Source organism: Leopardus geoffroyi, chromosome D3 (assembly GCF_018350155.1).
Source record: "Leopardus geoffroyi isolate Oge1 chromosome D3, O.geoffroyi_Oge1_pat1.0, whole genome shotgun sequence".
NCBI classification, from domain to species: Eukaryota; Metazoa; Chordata; class Mammalia; order Carnivora; family Felidae; genus Leopardus; species Leopardus geoffroyi.
Window position 1 is genome coordinate 43,535,485 of NC_059339.1, and position 25,420 is coordinate 43,560,904.

Sequence of the window (25,420 nt, forward strand, 5' to 3'; positions counted from 1 at the left end):
GAGAGCCTAATTAATGGCACCCATTAACACTTTGGGTCTGCCTTCACCCTTCTCTAGGGGTGGGTTTTTTTTTTATTCATTGTGTTTTGATTGCCTTTTAAAGAAATGTAGCATGCTTTATCTGGATGTGCACCATGTAGAAGAATATGTTAATATTGTCTCAGAGGTTTTCATTCCACATTAAATTCATTTTAGGAAACCTTCATTGCTCTGTTCATAGTTAATCAGATTGAGTGTTCTCCTTTATACACCTTCATGTCTTCAATTCTGATCATCTTAAGTGAAGTGCAAGAATTTTCTCTTATAATCCTATTCATATCTTGGTAACTTCTGACACTGTTTACAGTCTGGTTAACTTATCTGTTATAGGCCTTGGGTTTTTACAAGATAGTACATAAGCCTTAAAATGGAATACACATTGCTGTAACTTAAGTGTGCTTTTATTGCTTTGTTTCCTAGTTCAAACTATGTTTTAACTGATGAGCAATCACTGTGGATTGAAGATACTACAAAATCAGTTTATCAAGTAAGTTCAACATGCAACAAACCCATGATTGAACAAAATGGAAATTTAGAATTTTCTTTGTTTCAGCCCCAAATAGGAAAATAAGGATAAAGTTAAGCTCAGGTACAAGATCACAAACACTTCTTGGTTCCCTGCCTACAAACCACACCTATGATGCAGAAAGTTGTTGAAAGCTTAGTATATTCTTTCTAATCACAGCTACTATCTGAAAACCCCCCCGATGGAGAAAGATTTTCAAAGATGGTAGAGGTATGTGTTTTATATTTTCATAGTCTTCGTAGCACCAAATAGAATTTCAAAGGTCTTCATTATATAAATATAATCTCTTTGTTTTTCCCAGCATATATTAAACACTGAAGAAAACTGGAACTCATGGAAAAATGAAGGCTGCCCAAGTTTTGTGAAAGAAAGGTAAATATATACGCATCTCAAGCAATATGAGAAAGGTATTTCAAAATATCATTTGACATTATTTCACATTATGGATAGATGTATATGTGTATTACATATTAAAAAGTGTAAGTAGAGGGGCGCCTGGGTGGCGCAGTCGGTTAAGCGTCCGACTTCAGCCAGGTCACGATCTCGCGGTCCGTGAGTTCGAGCCCCGCGTCAGGCTCTGGGCTGATGGCTCAGAGCCTGGAGCCTGTTTCCGATTCTATGTCTCCCTCTCTCTCTGACCCTCCCCCATTCATGCTCTGACTCTCTCTGTCCCAAAAATAAATAAACATTGAAAAAAAAAATTAAAAAAAAAAAAAAGTGTAAGTAGAACTGTATAAGAATACAACCATTTTGGGGCATCTGAGTAGTTCAGTCACTTAAGGGTCCGACTTTGGTTCAGGTCATAATCTCACGGCTCATGAATTTGGGCCCCACATCAGGCTCTGTGCTAACATCTCAGAGCCTGGAGCCTGCTTTGGATTCTGTGTCTCCCTCTCGCTCTTTCCCTCCCCTGCTCATGCTCTGTCTCTCTCTCTCTCTCTCTCTCTCTCTCTCTCAAATACATAAATATTGAAATAAATAAATGAATTAACAAGAATATAATCATTTTGATTTATTTCTTTTTTTAATTTATTTTTATTTTGAGGGAGAGAGTCAGAGCGTGAGCAGGCAGGGGAGGGGCAGGGAGGGAGAGAGAGAATCCCAGCTGTGTCAGCACAGAGCTCAACATGAACCCAGAAACTGTGAGATCATGACCCGAGCTGAAATCTAGAGTCATATGCTTAACCAACTGAGCCTTGCAGTTACCCCTGATTTACTTCTAGTTGAATTTTTCACCTTAGATTTCTTGTCATTAAGTTCCCAGAACAAATTATTATTATTATTTTTAAAATGCTATATATATCCACTCCTTGCAATTTGTTCCCTGGTGTGGTATTTTTGTCTTCTAATGATTGTTTTATAATAATATGAAGCTTTGATGTTTTTATGGGAAGAAAACAAGAACTGAATTTTCTTTTACATTAAACACTTTTATGTGTGCTATCCATTTGTAAGTCCAGTGTGTTTTGTTCCCCACAGAACATCAGACACCAAGCCAACAAGAGTAGCTCGCAAGAGAACGGCACCAGAGGACTTCCTAGGGAAAGGACCCAACAAAAAGATTCTAATGGGAAAGTAGGTTAACCTTAATACCATCTCCTATGTGGGATGGTATTAGTTTTTTTATATTTTGAAGATGTTACTGTAAGCACTCTCCAGTTTTTGTGTTTTTCAAGTTTTTTGTGTTTGGTGCATACATAGATGACTAAAGCAGACCACACACTGTCAATCTCGATGGCCCATTACATGGACTCATGCAGATAGATAAGCTTCCATTTTGTTTCTTGCTCCCAAAATCCATGGCTCTAGGCTATGCCATTTTTTTCCATGTCATAGACAATACAGTCGCTGTTAGAATGATCCAGCTCATTTCCAGCTGCTCTAAGGTACCACAATCCTTCAGTTTCTGTTACTTTCCAGTTAATTATTCATTGCTTTATACTCTACTTGAATATTTTTAGAAAAAACAAACGATTGTAATCATTAAATATATGCTTATATAGAAAATTTGCTAAATAGCAAAATTTAACGAAGAAATTAAAACTCATTCTGTCACCACCTAAAAATTCACTGTTTAAGTATTTTTACAATTTTAAGGCATATGAGGATGATGTCCATAAAAATATGTATTTATGTGTCTGTTTTGTAGTGAGGAGTTAACAAGGCTTTGGAATCTCTGTCCTGATAACATGGAAGCTTGCAAATCAGAGACAAGGCAAGTTTAAAATGTTTCACATGAAGTATTGCTTTTCTCACATGTCAAGTGAATGAAATGAATTTATTGTGTTGACTTTGGCACAGCAGAGTATAGTTTCCCATCATGAAACACCTAGAAGCACTGGCAGAATAATTTTAGAAATCACAAGGCAATACAAATTCATAAAAGAAGAGGGAACTGAAAACCGAAGTATGAGCTAATATGGTTGCTTCTAGCTGAGAAGTTTGCAAATGATTTCCACTTTAGGAAGCCAGGGAACTTGGGTTGTAAGAGCTACAGAACGACAGAAGGTAAGGCCTTAGGCCTGCACACATTTGCAACTGAGTTTCCCTTGAATAAATTTCAGGCCTTTGAAGCACTGCACTGAACGTAAAAGAACAGATTAAGGAAGAAGGATTTGCTCACTGGCACAGGAACAAGCTTGTCCATTTCTACCTGGGGTGTGGGTGAAAAGGAAAAAGTACTCCCCGAGAAATTCTAACAAGTCTACTGTCATGCAGTCCTACGATTTAAATTTATCCTACCTGCAGTTCAAAGGAACCCCCAAGTTAAGGGTGAATTAAAATGTCTCAGTCTGATGATAAAAATCTTTCTGGAGGTCACACCTTCAACCTAAGCCATACAAGGATCCTCCAGATAAAGTCTGATAAGATAACCATCCACACTTAAAACATTCGAGAAAACAACCTACCATGAGAAAGAATCAGCAGATAGAACAACAGAACTTAGACAACCACTTCAGGTAATAAAACCATCAGGTAAATACAGCTTAAAATAAGTATATTTAAGATAGCTAAAGACATAAAAGAAGGAATTAAAAATTTTAAAAAGGAATATGACACTCTGAAAAAGGACCAAGCAAATTTGAAAAAACAAATAATCTAGCAATAGACACAGGTGGAAATAAGAATTAATGATTAAGAAATCACCCAGAGGGGCGCCTGGGTGGCGCAGTCGGTTAAGCATCCGACTTCAGCCAGGTCACGATCTCGCGGTCCGTGAGTTCGAGCCCCGCGAGTTCGAGCCCCGAGTCAGGCTCCGGGCTGATGGCTCAGAGCCTGGAGCCTGTTTCCGATTCTGTGTCTCCCTCTCTCTCTGCCCCTCCCCCGTTCATGCTCTGTCTCTCTCTGTCCCAAAAAAAATAAATAAACGTTGAAAAAAAAAAAAAATTAAAAAAAAAAAAAATCACCCAGAACAGTAAAAGGGATCAAGAGTTAGAAAATAAGGGGGCGCCTGGATGGCGCAGTCGGTTAAGCGTCCGACTTCAGCCAGGTCACGATCTCGCGGTCCGTGAGTTCGATCCCCGCGTCAGGCTCTGGGCTGATGGCTCAGAGCCTGGAGCCTGTTTCCGATTCTGTGTCTCCCTCTCTCTCTGCCCCTCCCCCGTTCATGCTCTGTCTCTCTCTGTCCCAGAAATAAATAAACGTTGAAAAAAAAAAAAAAGAGTTAGAAAATAAGAAAGAGTAAAAATCAACCACAGAATGAGGAAATAGAGAATGAGAAAGAGACCATAATCAAGATAATGACTGAGGATTTTTCAGAACTGAGAATAGGCATAAATTCTTAGGTTCAAGTACAAGTCTTAAGTAGGATAAACAAAATAAATCCATATTTCTACATATTGTTGTAAAATCACCCAAGAGGAAAACCAGACTACCTGCAAAAAAACAAAATTAGACTGACAGCTGACTTTAAGAACAAAAGAAACCAGAATGAGTGTTAAGAGAAGGTGTCAACCCAGAATTCTGTAACAAGTTACAGTAGATCAATCAGGAAGGAGTGATTGAGAAGTAAAGTTACTTTCAGATTAAAACAATATATTATCAACAGTCTTTACTAAAAAAGCTGTCAAGGAAATGGAACCCAGAAACACTGAGTAAATTACAAGAAGGATTGCTATTCAAAGACATTGGTAAACATGAATAAATCTCATCAAGAATTCACTGTATAAAACAGTAGTAATTACTATTTGGGGATTATTTTAAAAGGTAGAACTAACATTTGATAAAAGTAACAGGGAGTGATCAGAAGAATTAATGTTATAGTTGAAGGTAGAGATAGTAACTAGACTTCCAGTAAAACATGCTTGTTAAGTATGTAAAACAAATAGAATGTGTAACTTTGAAATGAGGATACAAGGAAATATAGAAGATTCAAGCAATCAAATAAAAATAGGCAAGGAGGAAAAGCCACATAAGAAACACGTAATGGAAAGCATAAAATTATACAGTTAAAAGAAATTCACATATAACAATAAATGGAAATGGACTTCCTAGTTCAAAGATATTAGTATATATTTTTTAAGTTTATTATTTTGAGAGAGAGAAACAGCAAGTTGGGGGGGGGGGGGGAGGGGAGGGCGGGCGGTTGGTAGGGCAGAGAAAGAGGGAGAGAGAGAATCCCAAGCAGGTGGAGCCAGAACTGCGAGATCATGACCTAAGCCAAAGTTAGATGCTTAACCAAAAGAGCCATCCAGGCACCCCTAGAAGTTAGTATTCTATTTTAAAAGCCCATCTATATGTTGTTTATAAGAAACACCTTAAACATAAGGATATGGAAGGGTTGAAACTAAAAAATATATGTATGATGTATGACAAATGACAGTTATATGGATATCAGATAGAGTTTTAAAGGCAGAAAGCATTATTAAAAATAACGACAATCACTGCATAAAGGTAAAAAATGCATCAGAAATACATAGATCTTTTAAACCTTGTTTCTAAAGAAGTAAGTCTAAATAAGGATTAACCAGCTCACAATCTTGACACTTCATTTTGACACTTCTACAGAATGTTTTACTAGAATTTTGATACTAAATACTTTCAGTATTTAATAAGAAGGGTAAGAAAAACTTTGGATTTAACAAGACAGCAAGCTTAGTCTTACAGAAAACACAAATGCATTTAAATTATACGTGAATAACAAAATGTATTTTAAAAGCTTTCACATACTTTTTAATAACTCCAGAATCAAAGAAGAAATCATAACGTAAATTAGAAAACACAGAATTAAATGGTAAAAGTATTATAGATTTAAACTTTGGAGAAATAGAAAATAGAAATTTACGACCTTAAATGTTTATAGTTTTTTAAAAATCTGAAATTTAACTCAGAGTTAACTGAAAATTAAGAATCCAGCAATGGGGGTGCCTGGGTGGCTCAGTCAGTTAAGTGTCCGACTTTGGCTCAGGTCATGATCTCAATTTGCTCTGTCTCTGTCTCAGAAATAAACAAACATTAAAAAAAAATTGTTTTTAAGATGTGTTCTAATCAGACCCTTGAATCTTATTTGCTTGACTATCAAAATCTTACTTCTAAAAACAAATTCAGTGGGGCACCTGGGTGGCTCATTCAGTTGAGCATCTGATTTCGGCTCAAGTCATGATCTCACAAGTTTGAGTTCAAGACCCACATTGGGCTCTGTGCTGACACCTCAGAGCCTGGAGCCTGCTTCAGGTTCTGTGTGTGTGTCTCTCTCTCTCTCTCAAAAATAAACATTAGAACAAAATTTTTAAATCAAAAAAATTCAAGAAAGATGCCATTAAAAACCAACCATGCTATCATGGTAACTATCTAAAATAAGCTCAAAGTTAAACTCTTCAAATTTTAGTATGGTATGGTTATTAGTGTTGGTTTTATTAATTCTGATTTAAGGAAAAAACATCCTTGGATATGGACATTTGGATGTGAAATTTTCCTCCTTGCTGGGGAAATTCAAATGTTATTAAACCCCAGGCTCCCCCTGTGACCAGTAACATTACAGTGTAGAGTCCAGTGGCTGTGTTAGATGGAATACAGTCTATGGTAACATTGCAATACCACACTGCCCCTCTTTATTATCCTCTTTGAGAAGTTTAGTTTTGAGTCATTTACTTTTTTTTTTTAATTTTTTTTTTTCAACATTTATTTATTTTTGGGATAGAGAGAGACAGAGCATGAACGGGGGAGGGTCAGAGAGAGAGGGAGACACAGAATCGGAAACCGGCTCCAGGCCCTGAGCCATCAGCCCAGAGCCCGACGCGGGGCTCGAACTCACGGACCGCGAGATCGTGACCTGGCTGAAGTCGGACGCTTAACCGACTGCGCCACCCAGGCGCCCCCCTTTTTTTTAAGTTTATCTTGAGAGTGTACACATGTGCGTGAGCAGGGGAGGAGCAGACAGAATCGCAAGCAGGCTCTGTGCTCACAGAGCTCATTCCCATGAACTGCGAGATCACGACTTGAGCTGAACCCAAGAGGCAGACACTTAAACGACTGAGCCACTCAGGTGCCCAGAGTCCTTTACCTCCTTAAAAATATGAGTTCCTGGGGTGCCTATGTGGCCCAGTTGGTTAAGTGTCCAACTTCAGCTCAGGTCACGATCTCACGGTTTGTGGGTTTGCACCCAGCGTTGGGCTCTGTGCTGACAGCTCGGAGCCTGAGCCTGCTTCAGGTTCCATGTCTCCCTCTCTCCCTACCCCTCCCTCTCTCATGCTCTCTCTCTCTCCTTCAAAAATAAATACTAAAAAAAAATTTTTTTTAATCTGAGTTCCTAAGTAATATAACTAACACAAGTGTGGGTAATATGAGAATCTTTCATTGCCATCATTTTATGATTATTTATTATTAAGAACACACATGATCCTCACTAGGTATTTTTATAACACCTAGGGAATACATGCCAACTTTGGAGGAATTCTTTGAAGAAGCCATTGAACAGGCAGACCCTGAAAACATGGTTGAAAATGAATACAAGTAAGTAATGTTCCTCATGAGCTAACTTTCCACAGTATTTTTTTAGGAATTGTAAGTACCCAGAACACTAATTAAGAGACATGACTGGTAGGGCAGTACTTTTCCTCATAGGGGAGTTTACGCGCCAAGTTCACATTAGCACACATCCTGATTTCAGTGACCATGCCCACTAACAAGCAAGACACAGAGTCATACCTGTTTCAGAAAATAAACACAATCCCTTTGGACCCCCCACCTCCCTTCAACCATCCTCTTTTCTTTGTTCCCCTTCAAATCAGAGTCTCCCAAGAGGCGTAGATAACCGTTGCTTCATTTCCTCACCTCCCATTCCCTTGTCAGCTCACTGCTGCTGGGCTGTCTCCCTGTCCCTCCACTGAAATCACTCGTCGAGTTCACGGTGTCTTGTTTTGACCTCCCAGCAGCATTCACCACTGGTCTCTCCCTCCCTAGATAGTGTGTTCTTCTCTGGACATCCAGCAAACTCCACTCCTGCCTGTTTTCCTTCCTGCCTCGCTGCATCTCACCTGGCTCCCCATCCTCTACCTAACTCACAAATTTTGGAGTAACTTCAGGACTCAGTCACGGCTCCATCATGTAAATCTAGGCAATACCACACAGCACTGTGGTTTTAAATCGGCACTTTGGTGTCATGATTTAAGGGCAAGGACCCTCGTGTCAGACTGTCTGGGTTCCAATCCCAAGACAGTGTCTCCTACTGGCTAGGCTGCTACAGCTACTATAGCACCCCTCTGCCTGTGTCCTCATTGTTAAATAGTAATAATACCCACTCTACAGGGTTATTCTGACGATTAAATAAAATGGTTCACTTTGAACCACACAGGTCATGTATTTAGCACACAGTAAAGAGAGTGCTGTGGCTGACGTGACCTTATGACTAGTTAACGAGTTAGTTACTGTAATCTCTTAACTAGTGATGCTCCGGTCAGTTCTCCAGAAGAATTGTGATCTTTAAACTCCTGCTTAAAATTTTCCCGTGACTGCATATTAAAATTAGGATGAAATCCAAATTCCTTACCTGGATCTAAAAGACTTGTCTGACTCCTCCCCCTCCAACCACATCTCCTCCTCCTCCTCACTCATTTTCTCTCTGTTCTAACCATACCAACCAGGGTTCTGTTCTTCACCTCAAAGGTTTTTCTATCTCAGGGCCTTTGCACTTGCTATTATGTTTGCTTGGTCTTATTTCATCTCTCTTCTCAGATTACTGCCTCAGGGCAGTTTTCCCTGGCCCAGAAGCTCCACCCCCCCCATCAGAAATTCTCACTTTTCTTGGTTTTCTCATCCTTACCACTGCCTGAGATTCTTACACCTTGTGTTTATCAATAATAATAACGCATTCACATTTACTGTGTGTCAGGTACTCCCTAGGCACTTAACATATATACCTCTAAAGTAGGAACTGCTCTTCTCTCCGTTTTACAGTTAAAGAAAATGAGGCGAAGCGTGTATTGAATACATTGAATAATGTATTGAAGTTCTTATCTAGTAAATGACAGAGCCAGGAAAATCACTCTGGCCTCAGGGCCCTGCCCTTAACTGCAGCACTAGTGTCTTGAGGGCTCCGTGACCCTGAGTGCCGAGTTCAAGTATTTGTTGAATGAATGAATGTGATAGTTCTCCAAGAACCTTAAGAACCTGAATGGTATGTATGGATTTCTGGAGAATAAAGTTTGTATTTATGACTGGCAGGATTTTGCAAATGTGTAAAAGATTCAAATTGTTTAAATGGGAATGTGTCCGAGAAGTAGACTGGTTCCCTGTTCAGGCAGAGCCCTGTAGCATGGCATTAACTTAGCAAGACCATGGTATCGGAGTAGCTTTGCAAGTACCAGCACATGTTAAAAGTAGAGGCTCATTTGTAAGAGAGGACTAAAGAAATCAGCTTGCTACTCTTAAGAACTTGGGGGGGAACTGCCGAATGACTTGCAAAAACTCACAACTAGAATACATTTGTGTTCTAGATTCTTCTGCAGCTCGGCTGTTTCTGGAACATGATCTTTAGAATTTGAGGTTTCCATTTCTCACCTTACTGTGTACCACCCACTGCTGTGCTTCGTAACAGTTCATGGATTCTCTTCTTGCATCTGCTTATTGTGTTGGCTGTTCAAGGTTTCCCTTTTAGTTTTGGAGCCATTTTGCTTCACTGGGTTTGGTATTAAGCAAACTAAAACTCAGATGTTATATAAACGGAAAATAACATATTGGATTAAGTTTATGTGGTCAAAACTCAGCCATTGAATTTATAAAATATTCTGAAATTCACACCTGTAGGTGGCATTGACAGTATGGACATCAATTTACTGAACATAGTAAACCTTATTGTGAATTTTTTTTCCTAAATAGGTAGATGATTACTGTCCGGCACATAGAACATCTAGTTATTACTATACAAATTGACTTAATCTTAAGTAAAATGTGTATAAACTTTTCAAATGTGTTTGCTGCATATGAACCTGTCTCATCGGATTCTGCTGGTTTCTAGTATTATAAATGAACTGCATACTGAGAAGGTCCTTAGGAATAAGATCAAAATGAAAAGAATGGTGCCTTCAGCTATTTAGAGTATAGAATTTCACATGGTAAGTTATATTAATTAGAAGGCATATAGAAATAAAAAAACATAAATTATAAGATGGACATCTCTTTTCATAGGGCTGTGAACAATTCAAATTATGGTTGGAGAGCCCTGAGACTACTAGCACGGAGAAGCCCTCACTTCTTCCAGCCAACCAACCAGCAGTTTAAAAGTTTGCCAGAATATCTTGAAAACATGGTAATAAAGCTAGCAAAGGAATTACCAGTAAGTAATACAGATGAATTTTTTCATATTCTTTAGGTGATGTTATCTAAAATGATTATCACGATTTGAGCAAAGAAGCTGAATATACAGCTTATCATGTGGAAAAAAATAATGATCTACAAACAAACCCCCATTTTTAGAATAAGGAAAAATATGAGTATATATTTATAGGAAGAACATAAATTGATAAAGTATCCTAAATTACATGCTGTATAAAAAATTTATTAAAGTCCACAATACTTTGGTTAAACTATCATTCCACCTGTAAATTCAGACATGAAATTTTTCCTGTTTGCCAATGCACTTTTATCAAACAGGATCTGAGGGTAGCAGTAGGCATCTTGGCCTATCTTTCTACTCTGTTCTCTTTTCTAATACAAGTTTCTCATATTACTACAACTCAAAAATTTTTAAGAACATGGTTGCTCCCCTGGTTTTCCCCAGCCCACTGTTACTGTACTAAGATATTTGCAAATCATTATACTTTTTATTGGCTTCCTTCTTCCCAGGTTGGGGGCAGGGGGAGTCTTTCTCATTCTCAGATCTTACCGTCCACTCCCAAGTTAACACCATCCCATTTGTGATCCTCACCTGCCATTCCCATTTAATATGCTCAAGGATAAAGTTCTGGGTCCTCTATTTGGAAACTCAACCATTCCTGTCTAACCTGAAAGTATCCCCAGGTATTTTACAAGTCAGCATTCTTTGAAACATTCTTCTTCCTCATTTTAGCCTCCTTCTGAAGAAATAAAAACAGGTGAGGATGAAGATGAGGAAGATAATGATGCTTTACTGAAGGAAAATGAAAGTAAGAATTGAATTTTCTTGGCTATTTTACAAAATTGGAAAAGATTGGGGTTCTTTGTTGAGAGGTACGTTATTTGATCTACTTCTCAACTTCTACCACTTATCTCTCAGCTATTTCTTATAGTGAGGAATTTTAAACATTGTTTGACAACTTGTAATTCCAATATTACATTTTATGCAATAAAAATGTGGAAGTGACGGGAAGGAAGGTACTTACATTTGAAGGCGACCCATACTTGTTAATTTTGACAGGGATTGGGGTGGTTAGAAGGGAGCACCTGGTTTCAGGGGGAGGCCTTCATAATTACACTAGAGGCAACAGCTTTAGCTTTAAAAGAAGTATTGAGGGGCGCCTGGGTGGCTCAGTGGCTTCAGCATCTGACTCCTGAATTAGGCTCAGGTCATGACCCTAGGGTCATGCGATCGAAACCTGTGTCAGGCTCCACGTTGAGCATGGAGCCTGCTTGAGATTCTCTCTGCCCCTCTCCCCTGCTTGTGCTTTTTCTGTCCTTCACTCTCTAAAATTTAAAAAAAAATAAAAGAAATACTGATTTCCTAGTGATCATGACTGTAAGAACAATATTCAACCCACAGAAAATATAGAAAGGAATTGTTTTACTTTTAAAACAAAGCTTATGAAAGGTGATTAATATATCAGTGGCCCCGTAACTTCCCAGTTCTGTTGTACTTTGAATTGTACATGTCCTCATACTTTGTACATAATTTACATTTTGTGTGTTTTCTAGGCCCTGATGTCCGGCGAGACAAACCTGTGACAGGGGAACAAATAGAAGTATTTGCCAACAAGCTGGGCGAACAATGGAAGATCCTGGCTCCCTACTTGGAAATGAAAGACTCGGAAATTAGACAGATTGAGTGTGACAGCGAAGATATGAAGATGAGAGCTAAGCAGCTACTAGTCGCCTGGCAAGATCAAGAGGGAGTACATGCAACACCTGAGAATCTGATGAATGCACTGAACAAGTCCGGATTAAGTGACCTTGCAGAAAGTCTAACTAATGACAATGAGACAAATAGTTAGCTTCTTTTTCCTTCATTTTTTTTTTTTTATTAAAACTGTGATAAGATTTTGTTACCAAGCAGCATTTGATAAGAGGTCCAATGGTTTTGGTAAACAATAAACATTTTTATAACAGTTGTTGTACAGTTGGCTGGTGCTCCAAGAACAAAACACATTGGCTCTTGATGACTGACCTCTGGGTTTCAGAAGGGAGTAGGTTGGGAAATGGCCAAAATAAAGTGACCTCAAGGTCAAGTATCTTTGTTAAATATTTATAATGAAGTCAGTAAGCAATATTTAGGGAGCATGGTGTTTCCTAAGATATATGCCAGATTAGATTCCTGCATGCCATTAGTAGTTACAAAATTTAATGTGCTGTTCTGAATATCCCAGAATGACTTTGTGAAACCATATGACTGCTCTATTCTCATTCATTTGTGCTTTAAAGCAGAGGATCAGCAAACAATGGTCCATTTTCCACCTGTTTTTACAAGTAAAATTTCATCAGCACAGATGCCGATTCCTTTAAGTATGACCTATGGCTCCTTTCATGCTACAACACAGTTAAGTAGCCACAACAAAGATTGTGGCCTGCAAAACCTAAAATAATTTACCATCCACCCTACCCATTACAGAAAATGTTTACCTTATTTCTTTTAAAGTTGGAGGTTGGCAAAGTCTAAAACCTAGTCTTTTTAGCTTTACAAAAATTATTTAACCTCTAAGTCCTTAAAATAGAGATTTATACTTCAGGGACTATTGTGAAGTTTGAGATGTATTATGTGAATGCAATCTATAAACAGCAAAGCACTATGTAGTAATGGCTGGAGTTACTACTATCTATTAGTTACTAGCAACCAGAAAGATAGTTACTACCATCTATTTCCCACGTAAGTATTAGGTCATCACTGTTCATTTGTTTTGAATCCTGAAAGGCTACTAAGTGCTTATTACACCATAAATGTTCTTGCTTGGGCTTAACGTCCCTAGCTAGTCCCGACAGTGATACAGCACAGCTGTACTATCAAAAGGGCCTAAGTGCTCATGGCACAGCATACAAGGCACACTCAAGAATCAAGACATTTTCTGGTCTACTCTCCCTTCTCAAAAACCTTATATGCAAGGCTGAACTCTAAAATAGCCTTATTTAAAACACTGATATAAGTCCCAATTTCTTATACTTAAAAAAATCTTTGGAATAATGCTTATTTGGATCAAGTAAGATGAAATCAATTTTATAACAATTAAGGAATTACAATTTTAAAATTCTAACTCCATACAAGACCTACTTTGTTCTAAACCTACCTCACCTGATCCAGTAGCTACAGCATCCTGCAAATCAGAAATGTGAATTCTAATTGCTAAATTTATGTCCTCAAAATTGTTCAGACCAAGACAGAATAAAAACTGCAGTCACAAGCCTCATGGCAATATCTAGGAATCCTTACCATTCTTACGGTCTATGGTCTCCTCCTCCCCATTCTAGTCTGTACCCTCTTCCAAGGCAAAGGGAATAATGACTGCCAATAATTACCATTTAGCTGAAGAAGCTATTTACAAGTAAGTTTCCCTGAAACGCTTATTTTATCCCGTCCCTGATTTTATCATATTGTTCAAAGTTTAGAGGAAAATGGCCATTATTCTCTAGGAAACTAGTAGTTATCGGTGCTGTGCTCTGCAGAGCATTAAAACAGCCTAAGATCGGACATTTCATGATAATCCCCCAAACTTCATTTTACATACCTAACTCAAAATCAGAGACAAATTAGCTAATTTTCTATCTTTGTCTAGCAATCAATCAAGGCTCTTAAAGATGAGGAACTAATTAGAATGTGTTAAAAGGTAAGAAACCTACCATACTGAAACACCACATATTCTTGGTATTTTTACCATCACTTTAAAAGTCACTATTAAATTCTGAGATAGACATGGAGATTTTGGGAACAGATGAAAGTAAAAACAACTGAGCCAAGGAAAAGAGCAATAAACGTCATTGCAGTCAGCATCCAAAGAACTCCGTTACTTTTACAACTTTATATTTCTTTTAAACAATATAATGTGAGGAGGCAAAAAAAAAGATAACATTTTTTAAATGGATGCTTAGCAGAATAAGACTAACCATCTGCAGAAACTGTATAGTATTACATATTACCTAAACTCAACCCAAGCTCCAACACTCAGTAGACAAAAGACTTGAGGTCAGAAGCTGTTAGTCCCTCTTTTTTTTTTTTATTAAATATCCTCATTTTCTAAAAATAAGCAACCAGAGCTTGTCAACTTTTTTTAAAGGTTGATGACTACAAAACCACTGCAAAGTTAAATATACAAACCATAGTACAGAGAGACACAGTAATAAATGTATAATCAAATGTACTATTACTGATCACAATTTATTTTAAAGTCATGAAAAGCCAGCAACAGTCAGGCTGGACAAATACTTGATTGTACCCATGTTTCCATGGGATGTGGGCAGCAGCACTGAGTAACACAATGAGAAAAACACTTACTTCCTTTCTACCTTCCTGGTAAAATTTTTGTTAGATAAGGCAAAGGATGGGCAGCTATGAATCACTGGTGGTTTGAACCATGCAAGAACAACAACAAAGAGTAATAGGTGTGCAATAAACATCTGATTGCTGAATCCTGGGCTGAAAAAGGGAGAAAAAATTTATCACAGAAGGTAATGGTTGAAAGGCATTTTCAGATGAGAATTTTTAAAAATTAATGCAAGAAATAAGCTTTTAAAAAATATCTTCCTGCAACCTTTATACAGGGGAGCACAGTCCAAAGGCAATTTTCTTTATTCTGTAATTTTTTTTAGGTTGATCCACAGAGTGGTCTGCTTCCACCCTCTTTTGTTCCACACGAGGGGATACACATAAAACCACCTAAATAGCTTCTGCTAAAGCTCTGGATTATAGAAATGATCAACAAATAACATTTATTTCACACCTAAACATAAATAGCTAAAATTACTGTTCACTTTCCTCTTCCATTATTTCAACTCTGCGAGGCCCATACAGTAATACATATGCTATATGCCAGTCTCCACCACCAGAAAGCCGCAAGATATCCTCTGGTGTCACGATGCTGACCTTATCATCATCAAACTTAATCCACTCATCTGAAGAACAAGAGAAGAAAATGAAATTAATATCCTAGAGGATTTTTTCAGTTTCATTTCAAAAAAAAGTACTGAGTAATGTTAGGCTAAGTAGTATTCCATCTATCATACTAACAGTTTTCCAAGTGTAGTCCAGGGACTACTCTGGTTCATTTTCAGCGATACCATAAAAGTCACAATTATTGTCGTAACACTATTAAAGCATTAGTTGCCATTTTGCCCTCATTCTCTCAAGTGTGCTTTGGAATTTTCCAGAAGTCACAGAAGATGTGTGATAAAGCAACAGACAAAATGCAGAAACAGTTAAAAGGATCCAGCTGTCTCCTATCAAGCCAGACAAAACAGACCTACAAAATCAAATCAGTACTATTTCTCTTGCTATTTTTTGTTTTGGAAAATAGTTATTTTTAGGTTATTTGTGTGATATGTTTTTTTATTTTATTACTGTCAGTTTTCACTGAATTAATTTCTCAGTAAATATTAGGAGAATCCTTAAAAGCAAAAGCTCTTTGTGGACCTCAAAAATTAAGAATGTAAAAGGGTTCTAAAACCAAAAAGTTTAAAAACCACTGGGTTACAAAATTTGTACTAAATAAACTGTTAACATAATTAACAACTGGGAAAACAAAAAAACAACAACAATCCTTACCTTGTTTCCTTTTTACCCATGATACATAATGGCCTGAAGAGCTAGACCTTCCCTGATGTGTTAACACTGCTTGCAAATCATAGTATCCACAATTATTGGAGCCAATATCTAAAAAAACGTAAATCCAACATTAGACAATGAATAGGTGCTTTCTCAAGCTAGGTAAGCAAGCAAGAAGTCTGATGGTTAGTCTAGAGAAGTACTACTCTATTATTAGAATTCAGTAAGACACTACTGTCCAAAATTAAGGATTTATGAAAGATATTTTATGAAGTATGGTAGTATTCACAGAACTAATGCCAAAAGACTGATTTTTACTGTGTCTAAGGCACATTATATTTTAAGAAATCGGACTTTTTTTAAAGCATGCTATCTGAAAAAATTCCTAAGTGCCAATACAATAATTTTACCTTCAACACACACACACACACACACACACACACACACACACACACACACAACACAGTAGTAACTCAACTGAAGTTATTTTTTCCACTTACCATCAGCAAAAGAAAAAGGTTCATATTTAACTTCTTTCTGGGGACTACTCTTTTTGTCACTCTGAGGAGAAAAAAATTTAAATCATGATATTGGAAATAAAATTTATATTCTCCAATAAGTATTCATTTCCACAAATATTTACTGACTACAATACAAAGACAAAATGTAGTCTACCTTACAATTTACTAAAACGATATAACTATAGTTAACATAAAACTGTAAATCCAAAGAATCTACACTCCAACAATACAATCTTGTATGTATAGTAACAGACCCTCTGACCAACTATAAGCCACTAAACCTAGAGCACAGCAGTGAATAGAGCAGTACAGATAAACTGTTATAGAACACAGAAGGAAAACCCAAGTCTATATTTTAATCAAAATACTATCAAACCACATAGGATAAGAAAAAAAAAAACGGTTATATCAATAAAACAGGAAAGTCAAATTGCTGCAACATTAAAGCTACTAAGACATGATCACCTGCTCAAATGAACTGAATCTTAGTTTAAATGAACTAAGCTCTTTAATTCAGCAAATATTTACCTAATATCGAAACACAGGATTTACTACTTTAGACAAAGGTTTGTAGTGGGAACTCTCCCTGCCTCAGCCCATTTCAGTGTGTAATACAAAAATTAAATTTATCTAGGCATATGGACACACATTTCTTGAAAACCGTAATGCTAATGAACACAATGCAAGCAGTTTAAAGATAGGTGGAACAACAAGAAGTCAAAGGATCCTACAACAAAAAAGTGGCAATTAGGTCAACCATTCCTTTTAATATAATTAAAATTTAATATTGAGAGTAACCATAGGAAAAGCTATAGAAAGAAAATCATTTTTTAAGTTATAGCTAAATTAGAAATCTATCATATGTTCAAGTAACCACAAGGCAATAAAGGGGAAATGAAAAACAGAACAAAGAGAAAGCAAAATATAACAGATTTAAGAAATCAATAATTATATTAAATGTAAATGGTCTAGAGGCGGCTGGGTGGCTCAGTCGGTTAAGCGTCAGACTTTGGCTCAGGTCATGAACTCACAGTTAGTGAATTCGAGTCCTGCATTAGGCTCTGCATGACAACAGAGCCTGCTCAGATCCTCTGTCTCCCTCTCTCTCTCTGCCCCTCCCCTGTGCTTGTGCTCTCTCTCAAAAATAAACTTTAAAAATATGTTTTAATGTAAATGGTCTAAATATACCAATAAGAAGAGATTAACAGAGTGTCTTAAAAAAACATGACCCAACTAACTCTATGGTGTCTACAAGAAACTCCTCAAATATAACTATATAGGCAAATTTAAAGTAAAAGAAAAGATATCATGCAAACATTAACAAAAACAAAGCAACGGTGGCAATAGTACTGTCAGATAAAGTAGACTTCAGAGCAAAGAAAATTACCAGGGGCAGAAAGTGACAGTGCATAATATAAAGGGGTCACTCCACCAAGAATACTTAGCAATCCTAAAGGTGCAGGCACCAAATAACAGAGCTACAAAACCTGCACATCAAAAGCTGACAGAACTGAATGGGGAAACACATAAAACCACAATTTTAGCTTCCTCACTCTCAACAATTGATAGAAACTCTCCCACTCCTCTCGCAAAACTGACAGAACAGCTCGATAGAAGAACAGCAAGATTATAGGAACATGCAACATCACCATCAACCAACGGAATCTAATGAACATCCAAAGAACACATTCCATTCAACAACAACAGAATGCAAATTGTTTTTCAAATACCCATGGAATATATATCATAGCTAAAGGGAGGGAGAAAATTTTGGAAGCCATGTATCTGACAAACGATTCATACCTATAATATAAAGAACTCCCAGAGCGTCTGGGTGGTTCAGTCAGTTAAGCGTCTGACTCTTGATTTCGTCTCAGGTCATGATCTCATGGATCATGAGATCGAGCCCCAAATCAGGCTCTGGACTGACAGTGCAGAGCCTGCTTGGGATTCTCACTCTCCCCTCTCTCCGTCTGCCTCTCCTCTGCTTGTGCTCCCTCTCTCAAAATAAGTAAACATTGAAAACAATATATACAGGGCAGCTGGGTGGCTGAGTTGAGCATCTGACTTCAGTTCAGGTCATGATCTTGTGATTTCTGAGCCCTGCATTGGGCTCTGTGCTGACAGCTCAGAGCCTGGAGCCTGCTTTGGATTTTGTGTCCCCCTCTCTCTGCCCCTCCCCCACTTACTGTCTCTCCCTCAAAAATAAATGTTAAAAAAAAATTTTTTTATACACACACAAACACCACACACACCTATACATAAAGAACTCTCAAAATTCAAGAGTAAAAAATAGCACAATTAGAAAATGAGAAGACATGAAAAGACATTTCACCAAAGAGGAAATACAGATAGCAAATAAATACATGAAGACAGTCAATATCAGCCCTTAGGAAAATGCAAATTAAAAGCCACAATGAGGTATCGCTGCAAACCTATACAAATGGCTAAAATAAAGAATAGTGACACCACCAAATTCTGGCAAGACTGCAGAAAGTGGATCAGTCATATGCTATTGATAGGCATCTAAAATAGTACAGCCTCTAGGGAAAACATTTGAGTTTCTTAAAAAACGAAATGTACAACTACCATGCAATCCAGCAACTGTGCTCCTGGGTAATTATTCCTAGAGAAATGAAAATTTATCTTCACACTGAAACTGGTACAGGAATGCTTATGGTAGCTTTATTCACAATAAACAACCCAGCTATCAATAGTTAAACAAACTGTGGTATACGCATACCATGGAATACTCTTCAACAACTCTACAAAATGACCTGGACTAATTTCCAAAGAATTATGCTGAGAAAAGAAAATCTCAGAGGTTACATACTACATGATTCCATTTATATAATGATCTTGAAATGACAAAATTACAGGAATGGAGAAAAGTCAACAGTTGCCAGGAATTGAGGAGGTAGGGGCCAAGGGAAAGTGGGTTTGGCCACAAGGGGGCAAGTATGCAGAAACTTTGGTTGATGAAAATGTACTGCATCTAGACTGTATTAATGTCAATTTCCAGGTTATGATACTGTATTATCGTTTTGAAAGGTATTACCACAGGGGAAACTTGGTAAAAGGTATTTGGATCTCTTCGTATTACTTCTTTTAACTGCATGTGATTCTACAATTATCTCAAAATAAAGCTTAATGTTTAAAAATAAAAGCATTTAATACACATACAGTAGTAATTTGTAGAAGAATTTAATTTTAAACTTGATATACAATATCACACTAGAAATATCTCGTTACCAGGAAAGATGTTTTTCATAATGAAAAAAAAAAAAAAAGAATCCAACACACAGTTCAGCTGTACCTTATCTGAACCTAGAATAATACAACTTATTAAATACAAAGTCTCCTAAGATTGTGATTTTAGCAGTTAAAGGCAGGCACACCAGCAGCACCTAAAAGATACAACTTAGTTGTCACAGTAGGCATAAATGAGCCAATACTCTACAACATGAATTCCATCTTAAAATAGAGATAATTCCATGACTTACAAGGAAAACAATAAAATACACTAAAAACACTAGGCAAGATTTTATGTAAAGTACTCTGAGGTGATAAAAGAACTTTAAGCTTAAGCTACATATTACAGGGAAAAAATAAATATTAGGGCTTATTCTACCATAAAGGGCCCATACACCATAACTAGAGTTCTTTTTCTTACACTAAAATATACCCAAAACTTTTGTGAATAGAGAAAATAGAGGTTCATCCATTTCTACTAAGAGATTAACGATAACAAAGTAATTGTTGAACAGATTAAAGATTAAAATATCAAAATGAGAAAATCAGCATTAAGAACCTACTGTCTTTGGCTGCTGATTCACTTTTTTATCTTCTAGATCCTTGAATTTTGATCGAAAGGAGACCATTTTCTCCTGAAGTTCTGGTGTACATAGTTCGTACACATCCAACATAAGAGGAAATTTAACATCCTATATACAAACCAAGAAAAAAAATGTGTAAACACACTTATAAAGGTAGTTATTAAAAATATCTATAACACTTTTATAGTAGTACTTTCATAATCAAAAGAAGTTGAAAATAAAATTTATAAAAATCACTTGCAAACCTATGCAGCTGAAAACATCACAGTGCTTATTTTCAATCTGGTCCTAATTTTCCTTTTTAAATAGGCTCCATGCCTAACTTGGGGCTTGAATGCAGGATGCTAAAATCAAGAGTCACATGCTCTACCAACTAAGCCAGCCAGGCACCTGGGTCCTAACTTTTTAAGGTAAAAAAAAAAAATTTTCACCTTTTTCCCCCCAATATTCTAACCCATAACATTAACCACAGAGGAGTTACCAAAATTTACATGACAAAAGAAGCATTTCAAAAACATTAGATCACGGGCACCTGGACGGCTCAGTCAGTTAAGCGTCCAACTTCAGCTCAGGTTATAATCTCACAATTTGTGGATTTGAGCCCTACATCGGGTTCTACGCTGACAGCTCAGAGCCTGGAGCCCGCTTTGATTGTGTTTCTCCCTCTCTCTCTCTCTCTCTCTCTGCCCCTCCCCTGCTTGTGCGTGCTCTTGCTCTCTCAAAATAAACTTTAAAAAAAAAAAAAAAATTAGATCAGTTGCTGTGAAAATAATTGACACTTATAATGGACAATGGAAATCAGTTTACAAATGGGGTCACTTAATGACTCTTTGTAACTTGAAATATTCCTTTACACAGAAATAAGTGGTAGTTTAATAACTAAATATTAATACATATTTATAGTTAACACTAGTAAATACTTCCAACTACATTTGACCCTATCATGTAACACTAAGTATATCTAAAATTGTATTAAGAATTTCAGCTGTCTCCCAAGGATCAAGGACTGTGGATATGTAGCAGAGCTACAGTTCCATAAAACAGTTCTTAAGGCTGGGCTCTTACTGAAAAGATTATAATTACTGCACTAGAGAGTGTAGTGTGTTATAATACTGCTGGGTCAGTATCTATGGAGTTGAGGATCTGCTCTAGAGCAGTGTTTCTGGGAGAGTGAAGGGCAACCATCAGAATTAACTGGGAATCTTTCAAAAAATTGTAAGACCTCAGGGCCTACTTAATCAAATGCTGTGGGTGCTGGTGGTAAAAATCAGGCATGTGTATGAATGATTTAAAAGAAAAAGGATAGGAGCGCTTGGGTGGCTCAGTCGATTGAGTGTCCAACTTCGGCTCAGGTAATGATCTCGAGGTTCACAGGTTCAAGCCCCGTGTCGGGCTCTGTGCTGACAGCTCGGAGCCTGGAGCCTGCTTCAATTCTGTGTCTCCCTCTCTTTCTGCCCCTCCCACACTCACGCTCTGTCTGTCTCTCTCTCCCTCAAAAATATAAATAAACACACAAAAAAAATTTTTTTAAGAAAAAGGACAATAGATAATTCCAATACATAGTCTTGGTTAATTAAGAACCACTTATCTAATGTTAATAACTTCCCTTACAGTATTTTGAAGTTTATCCCTAAAGGAATAAAGAAACCTTTAAGTCAGGGATTTCTATCAAAGAATTACAGTATTTTATTATACTGAAGCTCATTACTAACCTTAAGAACTTTAGCATTCACAGATTCCTTCTCTTTATAAAAAAATCGGACCATCTGAATAGTCAAGTACGCAGGTAGTCGGCTGATCTTAGACTGAGGAGCAAAAATAAAGAAATCCTATCACATGCAAATAACACACAGGTTTTTAATTCCTTGGTTTGGTACAAAGACTGGGTAACATTAATTAACTGGAAACCTTTCATCAAAATGGATTCAATTTCAAAAGGAATGCACAACTTACAGATTTGATGTATAAAGCATTTCTTTGCAATGTCGGAGACTGTTTGGTGATTTCTTCCTGAAGTCGCTACAAAAAAAAAAAAAAAAAAAAAGGAACATAACAGAAGACCAAACATTTTTAGTTTAAAAATTTTTTTTCTGCAATATAGAATCACACTTTTTTTTTTTAAATAAGTTCTATGCCCAAAGTGGGAATTGAACTCGTGACCTTGGGGATCCAGAATCACATGCCAGGGGTGACTGGGTGGTTCAGTCGGTTAAGCTTAAGACTTCGGCTCAGGTCATGATCTCGCAGTTTGTGAGTTCAAGCCCCACGTCGGGCTCTGTGCTGATAGCTCAGGGCCTGGAGGCTGCTTCAGATTCTGTGTCTCCCTCTCTCTTTGCCCCTCCCCTACTCACACTCTGTCTCTGTCTCTCAATAATAAACAAACGTTAAAAAAAAATTTTTTTTTTAATTTTTTTTTAAACATTTATTTTTCTTTTATTTTTGAGACAGAGAGAGACAGAGCATGAACGAGACAGAGAGAGACAGAGAGAGACAGAGAGACAGAGAGACAGAGGGCCAGAGAGAGAGGGAGACACAGAATCCGAAGCAGGCTCCAGGCTCTGAGCTGTCAGGACAGAGCCCGACGCGGGGCTAGAACTCACAGAGCGGGCGATCATGACCTGAGCCGAAGTCGGGACGCCCAACCGACTGAGCCACCCAGGTGCCCCTAAAAAAAGAATCACATGCCAGCCAGGCACCCCTGAAATGTACTTTTAATTCTGTTAGACAACATATGAACATGGATTTATACCACCGAAAAATTATCTAAATGAAGACAATGTACGAAGGCCTTTAGATTTGGTTCAGTTCTGAAAAGGCATCAAATAATTTATACTAGTGTGAACTCCTCAGAATGTAAATAACGTTTGAAGTTTTTAAATTGTGACCCAAATGTTGCTCATATTCTGAGTTTACACTGTATTTTATATAATATAAAAAAGCCTTTTATGGCTTCTGTCTACATACAATCAGAATACTCCTATTAAAGGACAATTAAGAAAATGTAGAGAATCCTTGTTCTTTATGCTTTATGTATAAAAACCTTCCAGAACCAATTACTATTAAATATGAGAAAAGTCATCACAGAGAAAACCTGTTAATCTAACATATGTGGAAAGCCATTTTACATATCTTAACCATCATGTCTGCTTTTCCATTTCTTACAGCCTATGTGATGCTCAGCAAGGCAGCTACCCCTCTGCACATCATATGGAAATGCTAACAACAACCACATATATATCATAGTGCTGTTAGAATTACATGAGTCAGAATGTGTAGAAAACATGCACAACCATTTGGCATATATTCTATGTTCAATAAACATTAGTTACTATTATTGTTCATATCAAAAAAACACTAATGTGCTCTGCTTCATAAGAACATTTAATATACAAGACATTTAAAACAATTTACTGTTAATGTTTACTATAAAATTACTTATGTAAAATATTTTAATTTTTAAACATTACTAATCATATTACAAAAGTAGCTTTTTAACACTTAATCAAGTTTGTTCATCAGCAAAAATGGTAAAGAAATATGGAGCCAAATTACTCTAGAATAATCAGAACAAACGATAATAAAGCATCTAAAAAACAGGCAACATGGGGTGCCTGAGTGGCTCAGTTGGTTAAGCGTCTGACTCTTAATTTCAGCTCAGATCATGATCTCATGGTTCGTGGGTTTGAGCCCTATGTCAGGCTCTGTGCTGGTAGTGCGAAGCCTGCTTGGAATTCTGTCTCCCTCTCTCTGCCTCTCTCTCTCTCAATAAATAAATACACATTTTTTAGAAATTATTATAAAAATGGGCAAGACAATACAGTATCTGAAAAATACATGCTTTTCAAGAAAGCCTATCTGGCATGATGTTATTCATCAGGTAAGCTATATGAATTATCAATCCACTATCATCTAGAAGAGCCAAGCACATTTAGCTTTTCCAGAATTTTATAAAATTATGAAGAAAATATCGTCCTGGAGAGTTCCTGCCAAAACATTCCATTCCCTTCTACACTCTCCAATTACATTTATACTTCATTTGATACCTTGAAACTTGCACATCATGATTTATTATAGGACTCTTATTAGCTATTATTTGTAAGCTTTTAAAATAAACTTCTCTTAAAAGCCATTAGGCCTCATTACAACTCCCCTTCAGTATCACAGAGCAGAGAATATTAGTACTTGCCTCTTATGTCCACATTTACCAACCCCTTCCCTAGCCAATCTTATCCCAAACTATAGATGGGAACTCCCTGATGACAAATGATCTTGTTTATCAATGCAATCCCTGCCTCAATTCATTGCCTATCTTCAAGACATGTACATATTTCCCAAACCAAATCAAAGTACTAAATTAGCAAGCAAAACTGTTAAATTTTATCAATCTTCTCATTAAAGCATACATTCTATAATATGGAAATGGTGAAAGAATACTAACTGGATAATGACAGTATCAAGTTCTAGACCCGGCTCTGCCACAAACCAATTAAGTCACTTACATTCTGGGGCCTCAACTGTAATACTGGTGCAGTGGCAGAGGACCCACTAGGCCTGATTTGAACAGTAATCCCAGTTTATACTCATCATTACTCATACGCCCTCATCATAATACCCTCAAAGGCCTCCTACAAGCCTCTGGTCACAACATTTTTGTCAACCTATCACGCACATAATACACAACCTTGTGGTTATGTGTGTTTCCATTAAATGATACGTTGACACATTATCGTCTTCACAGCCAACTACACTCTAATTCATCCCTAAACAAAGCTTATCTAACAAACATTATTTTCTCCTTAAGGCTTATCTAACAAACATTCACACACAGTCTTCTTGGCCTCAGAACACTAGACAGCACTTCAGCACTTTGGCTCAAGGCCACTCTAAACAGCACATCACCAACAAAAAGCACAAAATGAAAAAAAAAAAAAAAATTTGTGGTACTAAAATTACTGCAAAAGGACACTTGCTTATTTCATGAGTTGAAACTAGATGACAGAGCATCACCTTTTTGGACCTCAGGTGAAACTGTGTCCATTAACTCAAAATTTTTGCCACTATGGAACATGTCTACAAATGACTATGAAAGCACCACAAGTATTGATATTAGAGGTATAAATAAATT

General features: G+C 37.1%; 2 protein-coding genes across 2 annotated transcripts in view; one reads left to right on the forward strand and one right to left on the reverse strand.

The window, feature by feature from the left end:
• Positions 1-12,300, forward strand: part of THOC1 (THO complex 1) — a 54,044-nt gene extending 41,744 nt beyond the window's left edge. Inside the window, exons 13-21 of the mRNA XM_045457147.1 lie at positions 460-526; positions 725-775; positions 867-937; positions 2,045-2,140; positions 2,715-2,780; positions 7,433-7,516; positions 10,190-10,337; positions 11,070-11,145; positions 11,891-12,300. Coding sequence (XP_045313103.1) covers positions 460-526; positions 725-775; positions 867-937; positions 2,045-2,140; positions 2,715-2,780; positions 7,433-7,516; positions 10,190-10,337; positions 11,070-11,145; positions 11,891-12,186 — 955 coding nt within the window. The 3' untranslated portion in view covers positions 12,187-12,300. The remainder of the gene's footprint in view (positions 1-459; positions 527-724; positions 776-866; positions 938-2,044; positions 2,141-2,714; positions 2,781-7,432; positions 7,517-10,189; positions 10,338-11,069; positions 11,146-11,890) is intronic.
• A 2,236-nt stretch (positions 12,301-14,536) lies between these two features.
• USP14 (ubiquitin specific peptidase 14) overlaps positions 14,537-25,420 on the reverse strand; it is a 54,146-nt gene continuing 43,262 nt past the window's right edge. The window contains exons 11-16 of the mRNA XM_045457148.1: positions 22,249-22,314; positions 22,008-22,100; positions 20,275-20,403; positions 16,439-16,499; positions 15,939-16,046; positions 14,537-15,289 (exon numbers count right to left, since the gene is read on the reverse strand). Of these exons, the coding sequence (XP_045313104.1) occupies positions 15,138-15,289; positions 15,939-16,046; positions 16,439-16,499; positions 20,275-20,403; positions 22,008-22,100; positions 22,249-22,314 (609 nt within the window). The 3' untranslated portion in view covers positions 14,537-15,137. The remainder of the gene's footprint in view (positions 15,290-15,938; positions 16,047-16,438; positions 16,500-20,274; positions 20,404-22,007; positions 22,101-22,248; positions 22,315-25,420) is intronic.